The sequence below is a fragment of the Akebia trifoliata genome, chromosome 8 (genome assembly GCF_017979445.1).
Source record: "Akebia trifoliata isolate Shusen 1 chromosome 8, ASM1797944v1, whole genome shotgun sequence".
NCBI lineage: Eukaryota > Viridiplantae > Streptophyta > Magnoliopsida > Ranunculales > Lardizabalaceae > Akebia > Akebia trifoliata.
The window spans coordinates 46,342,879-46,352,834 of NC_141382.1; the positions used below are offsets into that span (position 1 = coordinate 46,342,879).

At 34.0% G+C, this 9,956-nt stretch overlaps 1 protein-coding gene across 3 annotated transcripts; it reads right to left on the reverse strand.

The window, feature by feature from the left end:
• Nucleotides 1-694: 694 nt before the first annotated feature.
• On the reverse strand, nucleotides 695-6,860 carry LOC147397216 (uncharacterized). Of its 3 annotated transcripts, none has more exons than XM_086452744.1 (4): nucleotides 6,708-6,860; nucleotides 5,807-6,354; nucleotides 2,728-2,954; nucleotides 695-1,121 (listed from the first exon to the last, which is right to left on the reverse strand). In XM_086452744.1, exons 2-4 carry the CDS (start codon nucleotides 6,028-6,030, stop codon nucleotides 1,114-1,116), a joined length of 459 nt encoding a protein of 152 aa, XP_086308870.1. In that variant the 5' UTR covers nucleotides 6,031-6,354; nucleotides 6,708-6,860; the 3' UTR covers nucleotides 695-1,113. The 3 variants fall into 3 exon arrangements, with proteins under 3 accessions (XP_086308870.1, XP_086308869.1, XP_086308868.1); XM_086452743.1 differs by having other exon boundaries at nucleotides 6,518-6,860; XM_086452742.1 differs by having other exon boundaries at nucleotides 6,449-6,860.
• Between the last annotated feature and the right edge of the window lie 3,096 nt (nucleotides 6,861-9,956).

A 9,956-nucleotide genomic window follows, 5' to 3' on the forward strand; every position in this document is an offset into this window, starting at 1 on the left:
GAGTTCAAAGGTATCTTCTTTGAGGATTCCTTGTTGAAGTAGGATAGAGCATAGAGTACCCCGACCCTGTAATGTTGTTTGTTTTTAAGTTCTTCATCTCGACCTCCCCTTTTGTTCTTAATAAAAATTTCTTTACTGATTAATAAAATAAAAAGTTGTGATTTTCGTACTCAATTTTTTCACTCTATCAACCAATTTTTTCACTCTATCAACCACTCGACCGATGTGGCAGTATCTTCGGGATACACAAGGAAACAGATCAATGTTTGTGCACCCTTGCCACATCAGCCAAGTAGTTGACATCTTTGGATTGCACAACTTTGAGACCAATGATATTAATACCCTCACTTTAAATCCATCATCTTTAGCCTCATCTTCTACTTTCCCAGAAATCCTCTCTTGTTCTTGAGGTAGAAGGTTGAAGACAAAAATATTTAAGTCATTTTCAATTAGTCCCTCTATGAAGACCAAAGTCAAGTAGTAAGTCATCAGTTTGAAAACACAGGTGCATCCCAAATATTCACCAGAAACATGGAGAGGTATGTCTAAATCAACCTTGACTGGTTAACACTTTCTATAAATAAATAAAAAATACTATCCCGATTACCAAATCGGGACAATATGGATTGATAAGTTGAATGGAGTTTCAGATAGCGTAAAATTCGCCACGCAGCATATATTAAAACAACGACCATTCATAGAAATGAAAACTATTAATCTCATCTCATCCATTAAAGCTCTACAGGATTGAAATCACAGAGCCTCAATGTGAAACACTAAAACACTTGGTATGGATGCCAAATTAGTATACTAGTATAGAGGTGGAATCATACAAAACAATTCATCAATCTGCCTAAAATACCTATTGAGACAGAAACCCTGTTTTCCCATCTTACTAGTTTCTCCATTTCTGTTATGGTGATTGTAGTCTTTTTTCCCGTCTTCCCATCAAAGAAGGCTTCAAGGAAGCCCGATCTCGTCAAACACATCGAACTGGGTACCTTGCAAGCTTTAACTGCAAACTCTTACAGATTATTGAAGAAGCGTTGTGTTCATCAGTCCGAAAGGACAATTTTTAACATAGACCCTTGCCCATTGAGTATATCTGGTCAGTCAGACATCTGTGAGGAGATATCAAATTATTAGCTTTGGTACTTCAGCTAATTAAAATAAATGTTGAGGAAAATTTCGAAGCATAAATTTTACTAAATACAAATGGAACATTGTTAGATCTGCCTAAATCAGATTTCCTCATGGTTGCAGAACAGATGAATAGATTTGAGAATTGAGTTGAAAAATGCAGGAATAATTTACTGGAGTGAGAACTAGAGGGGAACAAAAGAGTATAAATGAGAGAATATTTTCCACCTAAACCAAAAACCTTTAAAAAAGGAGTCCCTTAAATTCCCTGAAAAAGATAAAGATACAAGTCCTTATGCTAATAATGGTCTCTTGCCTGAACTGCTCCTTTCCTTCAAAAAACACAAATAATTCAAGAAATTCATTTATACCAAAAACTCATTCTGCCCAACATATACCTTAAAAAAAATCCAATAACCGTGGTCATAAGCCTTTTCCATGCAATTTTTCAGAACAACCCTACCTCTCCCTCACACTCACACTCCAGAGTCACTATTCTTATTGGTGATCAAGACTCCATTTATAATTTGGCAACCCTTAGGGAAGCACTTTGTTCTAGACATATCACTGATGGGATCACCTATTTTAGTCTTGAAGCTAAGAGTTTTGAGATTATCTTGTGCCTCAACCCCACGACACTAATCGACCTCAAGTCTTCTATATCTTCAGCGCCTTGGATTAAGGCTGCAAAAGTGCTATTTGAGGCATAAAAAAATCAAGGAATCCCCCATTTTGATAGTCATTAATTACCATCATCAAAATCCAATCGTTGATTTGTTATTGTCTTTACAACGAAGAATACAACTTTGCTTTTGTGCTTTAAAGTGATGACTATCAAGCCTAAGTCTTTGAAAGGTGGGAGTAAGTTATTCCTTAGCCCAAAGTTCACCCCATATACTAAGGTCACACGACTCGCACCCAAAGGCTAACAGCCCAAGTTTAAAGACCATCCCAAACATTTGTGTGCAAATCCAGCATACAATAAGCTTAATCCATAAACCTCCACCAAACCAAAAAGCCGTGTCTTGAACATCTTCCAGTTGATGTAGGAAGATTTGAGTATTATGACTCTATCTTCAAACATCAAAACACACATAAGACAAAGGAAAGGTGGAAGAGAACAGTATTATTTGGCAATTGTACTCCTAGTTAGAACTGCCATGCTACAAGGAGATCGGAGATGTGATTCCAAGGAGGCACACTCAAAACCAACAAAGCTAAAGATCAAGTTCTTTCAATCCTCTTTTTTTTTTTTTCTTTTTCCTTTTTTTTGGGTGGGGGGTGACATGGGACCATCAATGCTCCAATGAACCTGTGTTACACTAAATAAAACCTCTCAACAGCAGAGATTGGCCTACTAAAGGAGAAAGAAGAAGAATGCAACTAGGTAGCTTGTAATTTTAATTGTAAAAAAAAATATTCATTCTCTAAGAACTAACTAATAACTACTAGTCATGCAACCATTGTTTGATGATAAGATATCAATCAGTTATCAGAATAATTAACACGAAGATTCTTTAAGAATATTTATTTCAGGTATTCAGCTAAAAATACATAGTAAGAGGAAAGATGAAAATATCTGCTTACTTGAACGGGACCGAGTAACAGGAATTTCTAGCTGCTCACGTGTTATGCACAACCATTCACCAAGGAAAACCATTACTGCAAGACCAGTACCATTTACAACCCACCAAGTAATTGAAGATGGCCACCCACCATAAATAATGCATATAAAGAGATGGATGATGTAGATGGTGACTGAAAAATCTAAACACTTTTTAGCTCTCTCAATCAAACGAAACACAAAACCAGCCCTGCCCAAATAAGCAAATTGTGAATGTTAGCATGCAAGAGCTATTGTGCAGACTAGATTTTGGAACAATAGATAAATGAATTACCTAGTGAGAGAAACACACATCCTTACAGCATAAAGGAAAAAATTACCAAGCAGTTATTGATTCCAAGTCCCTTACATCAGGGCAAACACTGGCCAAGGACACCACATGATTTTAAGAAGAAAAATCCACCTTAGCATTAATACTTTATGAGAATATTTCTCCTAAGTATCAGTATTATGGGTGTCGAACTCAGCGAACTTTGAAAATTAGCATCCGTGGGATCGGTATTTTATTAAAAATTATTAGAGTACAATAATTGCCTTTATATGAATTTTTTTTTTACAATTATGTCATGTGATGTGATATGCAGCTTATGATATCTATCATTTATCTAAGGACAATAAAGTACACATATTTAATGTCATATTACTGCAAATAAATTTCATTTATAAACAGCAAATCTCATAATCTGTAATAAATGCTAATCAATATCTTATAAGAAAGAAAATAAATCTGAAGTATTGCACACAAATCCATGGAGTGTTAGAAACCGAAACGTCTGGGTACTTCAGCATTTTAACTCCATGCAACACAAACTGTTTGTTTATAATCAGGAATCTCAACAAGTATCTGATGACACCACATTATACGTTTCTGATCAGGGAAGCTGAGAAAGCATCCCATGCCACCAGATGCATGCAAACAAGTTAATTTCCAATACAATACTTACTATTTAGGTTTTTGGCTTACTTTCCTCATTAATGCGACGTATTTGACTTGCCTATCTGGATTTAAATATAAAAAAAATTAGAGTTGCATTCCTATTCCCTACACCATTGACTTTGATTAAGATTTATATTTTTTATTTAAATTCATCTCTCACAGGAACCACAGCGACCAATCTCGGCCCCACCTCACCACTGCCCCCATCACTGTCATTTAATGTTTATGCACAAGTGTATATTGCAATCATCCAAAGTCAACTCAAGTAATTGTTTTGTACCATTATCTTAGAGAAAACACAGGTTTCTAAATGTTGAAAGAAAAAAAATACCAAAAAGCTTACAAATACTTGTTAAGTTTTAGAAAAGTCTGGCAAAATAATCACATTTATATAGACTAAATTTTTCCCAAATCATGAAATCCCCCGTAGGAATCTCCTTTTGGATCCTTTGCAAAACCATATAGCGCATGAAATAACAAAGTTGGATGCATGCGTGCACCCACACACACACAGAAGGGATACAATTTTGAATTTAGGTCAAGCATGGTCCAACACAAAGGTAAATGGAGCCAACTCATATTGCTTTTTTAAATCAGGAAGGCGTGCATAACATGCCCCATTAATGAGCGGTGTAATTAATAAAAAAAACCTTATTTTAAGTAAGCTAAAAATCTTTTACTAAAAAGTAGGGGAGTCAATGGGTCAATTTCAAGGGGCTTATCGTTATGTCTAGAGCCAATTAATTAACGGATTGGGTCTAAAAATGAATCAAAGCTCTATGGAATGGATCAAAACCAGAGTATTCAGATAACACGCCAGGTAGTGAATAGTGAATTTGTAGATGATGTTTCATATCATAGGCAATTAAAAGTCCTGCAGATTTCTATTAATAATTGTGCAGAGAAATCCCCTTCAAACTAAAGGCTGAAACTCGTGTCAGAGTTTTATTAATAATAGTGCAACTTAGTTACAAATGCCACATGCACCCTAGATCTTCAGAGCTTCCCTGGGTTTTTTTAACAACATAATTCAGTTATTTAATGAGAGGTCCGTCTTCTTTTGTTCAAAGTATAAATTTTGATCCTTTTAGGAAATTTTGTAGGTTTAGTTAAACCCAATTAGCAAGAATGGTACCATCATCATCAAAGCCTTATCTCAAAAATTTTGGGGTTGACTGAACAAATAACGCTCCACCATTCAATTCTATCTAAGGTCATGCTTTTTCTTAATTCAATTGTATTCTAATGATCTGATCCACTCGCACTACCTCGATACACAACCTTTTTAGTCTTCCTTTCCACTCTTTTAGAATATTCACCTTGCATATTCCTTCTAATGGACATTGTTATTGGTTTTCATTGAACATGAAAAAACCATCTTAATCGACTTTCTTTTAGTTGCGAATAATTTCAAAAGACACTAAAGAAATTGATTGGGAAAGGAAGGAACACAGCCGAATCTCAAAAATACTATGACCAAAATACTAACTGAATCAATGTCAAACTTCAAGTCTTTGAACCTTGATCTAAGCCAAAACCTGATCATATCCAATCCATTGACCATGAAGTGGTCAGCTCAAAGTCAATACAAATGGGTCTGTTTTTTTAATCTTATTTCATTCAGACATACAATATGCACATGATGAATTTGCATCTCCATGAAATAGTTCCCTTTAATGCTCAAAAAGAGGGTGGAGGGAGGCAACAGGTCTAAAATGCTAATTTGACAATTAGCTATAATAATACAACACAAAATATTGGAATAATGATCCTTCAATGTTTAATACAACAATGGCATGGTGTGATTGTTTCATTTGTGCAAGCGTATGTAACCGTGAATGCACGTAGACATGTACATAATCATCCACATAACGCATGCATGCTTGTGGTCTACCTCTGTGAATTTATCTTGCACAAAATTAGTAGTTAAAAATGGAAAATAAGCACAAGAAAATCAAATTCTATGCATAGTTCAAATACTTCGAGCTAAAAACTTGTGTAAGATTCGTAGAATAAAATGGAGTAGATTAAACATCAATGAAGTAATATGACCAATTGTCAACTAAACCCAGAAAATAACAAAAAAAATGGAACGTAATTCTTACCCTGCTATTGCGCTGATTAGGAATGAAGCAATCACGCACCAACCAGTGACAGTAGAAGCAGTGAGAGTTGAGTAATCAAAGAAATATATAAGGCTCATCCGAGATACCCGAGTGCCAACAAGAACCGATAATAATAATCCAACTGTAAGATAGTACAAACACTGGAGGCAAACAATCTGTGAGACAATGAGCAAAGGATCCCATACCATCACCCCATAGAACATGACTTTATGCCTCTCTGTGAACCTCAATCACCACTCCTTATTTCAGTTCTTCAATGTCAAGCTTCAAATTGTTTCCTCTTAAAAACTGGAATGACCCCAAAATTTTCCAATTTTTTTCTCGGTGAAATTTCTTTGAGCTTTTGACTAATTCCAATTCTTCAAATCCTAATCCCTCCCATTGTTACTTTTGAATCTTCTCCAAACTAAGGAACCACCGAATTCCCCTAATTCTCAGAAATATTCTTTGTGAGCTTTTCTTCTTCTTCTTTCGATTAATCGTCTAAAGTCCAACTTCAAAAAAACCCAATCTTCACAAGCTTATATCTGGATCAAAAAATTCATAAAATCCGCAATCAGTCTAAAATTTCGACAACTCGGAAGAATTATTAAAAAAAAAAAAGCTTCTCATATTTACAACCAAATCTGGAATCAGGATAGCCCCGTTAACATAGATTACCGATAGAGTCTCCACATCATTGAATCGAACCTCAATTGCGAATTTAGATGAAACAAAACTCTTAATTCTTCAAATCGATCTCTATAAATTGGACCAGATTCCGGAAATTAAGTCCATTAATTTCTTGATTCAATCCCTCCAAGCTTCAGATCCAAGTATTCAATTAGGGTTTTTTCCCCTATTTGATAGTAGACATAGAAGAAGACTGGTAGAAACTAACCGCAAATGTTTGTAGGTGAAACTATCCTCCAAGAACAAATTGCCCTTAATGAAACTGGTGGCTTCGTTTCCTGTCTCTCGTCCGACTTGTTTCAAACCGATGCCTCTGGTTCTGGTTCAGAAGATTCGCTACACCATGTGAGAACCAATTTTGATCAACCACCACTTTGAAATTGCCACGTGTCTAGCTATTTGGGTCCACATGAGCAACAAATGTCTATTGAGTGAAAACTGTCCAATCAGCGATATATAGCCATTGGATCATAAGAATTTGAACCCCCCACCAATTAATAAGAGCAACCTACGTTATAATCGAATTATTTTGTCTTATATGAGTTGGAAATTTTGAAATGAGCTGATTTTTTATGAGGATGATGTTCGTCAAAATTTATTTTAATGGGGTTAGAAGTTTTGGAATGGGCTGATTTTTTTGTAAAGATGATATCCTCACCATAAATTAGTTCATTTCGAAACTTTTAATTCATATAAGACAAAATAATTTGACTATAGTGTGGATTGTCCTTATTAATTGAAGTGCTTTTATGATTACCCTTTGAAAAATGGCATTTTTTGATTTGTGGTACTATGAACTTTTGTTTCATCTTGGTTTTAAAAGTGTATGAGATGCAAAACTAGGGATATAAATTCTTATGCCTTTTTATTTTTATTTTTAGGATAAATTACTCTTTCACCCCTTATGGTTTGGTGTTATTTCATGTTGATCCCCTATTGTTTCGACAATCACACTTACCTCCGCTTTAGTTTTCTAACGAGTTCAATTACCCCCTTCTGTCTAGGGATGTCAATGGGTATCCATTTAACTGAATCGAAATCGAAACCTGAATCAAAAAGCCCGATTTACATTTCCTTTTTATTGGAACTGATTAGAGTCGGGTCTAAAATAGAACTAAACTGATAAGAATCAAAATTATTGGGTTTTATCCAATGGGTACTCACGGGTACTTGGAATCGGTTTATTTTATCATTTTTTTTTATATTATAGATGATTTAAGATATTTTTTATTTAAAAAAAAAAATTTATATATATATATATATGTTGGGTTACGTTCCTAAGACTCATATTGAGACTCACATTGCGACACACCGTTTTGTCTTATATGGGCAAAAATGTTTGGAATGAGCTGATTTTTTGTGAGGATGATCTCTGTGATGAGGGGATCATCCTGGCAAAAAATCATCCCATTCCAAAACTTCTAACCCCATCAAAATTGATTTACAAAAATTGGACGGTCTATAATTTTTCAACAAAAATTGGACGGTCTAGAAGTTTCATAATGAGCTGATTTTTGGCAAGGATGATCTCCTCACCATAGAGATCATCCTCACAAAAAATCAGCCCATTCCAAATATTTTTGCCCATATAAGACAAAACGGTGTGTCGCAATGTGAGTCCCAAAATGAGTCTTAGGAACGCTGTTCATATATGTTACATAGAATTCTTCAATTTTTCATATAAATTATTGAGTGGATCTTAAAATGAGGTTATTTTAAAATTTTATTACTTTCAACTAAGATAAATTTTTATTTTTTAAACAAAAAAATCATTAATTTGTATCTTTAATGTAACAAATTATAATTGAATTCATAATTTTTTTAATAATATGTTAAATTTTTAAAAGAAAAAAAAATATTTATAATGATTTAAAATATTTATTTTCTCATTTGATTATTGAGAATCGAAACCAATGGGTACCTTTGATTTTTGGTTGTTTTAATTCCATCAATTTTGGACCTAAACCCGAAACCGATAAGAACCAAAATCGAACTAAATATAATGGTTATGGTTCTAAGTTCCTTAGAAAACGAATCAGAGCCACCCCATTGACACCCCTACTTTTGTCTACTTGTTGTTAGCTAAACAATAATAAAAAATGAATTTATTTTTTATTAAGACCAATTTATCCTCTATAAAATATTTTATCTTTTTTTATAAACAAAAATATCCTTATGAAAAATTGGAGTTACTTGTGAATGCTTACATGAGTACATTTTTTTTTTTTATGTATAATTCTAAAATTTCATTTTTTTTATAAAAAATAAATAAAATGATAGAGTAAAAGAGTAAAATAATAACTGGACTTTAATACCATTTGTGAAATGAGAGGTAAGTGCAATTGTCAAAATATTAGGGGTCAAAGTGGAATTATGCCAACAGGGGTTAACGTGTAATTTACACTTTTTTTACTCTTCAAACTATATTGGGTTTATGTATTGAATAATGCCGAAGTGACCTAAAGATTGGACCTCACAACGGACACCTTGACATGAAAGTGTATGAGAACCACAAATGATTCCTTGAGATATGAGTAAAAAAATATATATTGTTCCTGTAAACACCCTAATTTGAACAAGCCTTACTCTAAAAGGGTTAAAAAGATGTATTTATTAAAAAAATCGTCAATGGGCTTAAGGACCAAAAATTTCAAAATTCGCTTATTTTTGTTCAAATCAAAAGTCTATGGACTTCTAATAACCAAATGGTTCACCGTAAGACTAATTCATCATCTAAATCGTATCACTTTCTCAACCCCCTCATATTCTCGAACCCTTACCCCTCTAACCTTGAATCGTCTATCAAGTCTTGGGCCCATTTCTAAGCCCACGTAGAGTTCATCAATCCTCAATCACCCTAAATCCCACGTTAAGACAAACCTAACCTTAACCCCAACCCTAAACATAAATCCATTCCAATGAAATTTCTAACCTAAGTCGTAACCCAATCCTAAGCCCAACATACAAAAAAGGCTAATCTTAAATCAAACTATATCAAAGCTTAAAATCATATCCATATCCATAAGATTAACCAATCAACACCAAAAATCCATGATCATAAAAAATGACACATGTCACCCTCCACAATCAACCTCTTAAAAGAAATCATTCTCATTACCCCATCATTATTTTCACATCATACCACATGTCACCACCTAACCTAATCACATTATTATCAAAATACTCTACAAGTCATCTCTATACCCTCACACATTTTCTTCTTAATTAATTCCCATTTTTACCACGCGTCACCATATTCTTCACCCTCCAAAAATCAAAATTCCCACCCTCCTTATGTAATCATTTTTCTAACCAACACCCACAATCTTTAATCTCACATAACACTCCACTCATATGGGTTTAAAGATCCAATCCATTTTGATAAAAAAAAAAAATAATTCATTTACACAACTTTCCATATATACTCATCCCCTAACCTTAAATTCTATACACCTCA

What these genes read in the sequence shown, in the direction of transcription:
- LOC147397216 (XM_086452744.1), bottom strand. Translation starts at nt 6,030, where the DNA reads ATGTTCTATGGGGTGATGGTATGGGATCCTTTGCTCATTGTCTCACAG. An exon ending in CTAATCAGCGCAATAGCAGG is followed by an intron (nt 2,955 to 5,806) that starts GTAAGAATTACG and finishes TTATTTGGGCAG; the next exon opens with GGCTGGTTTTGTGTTTCGTT.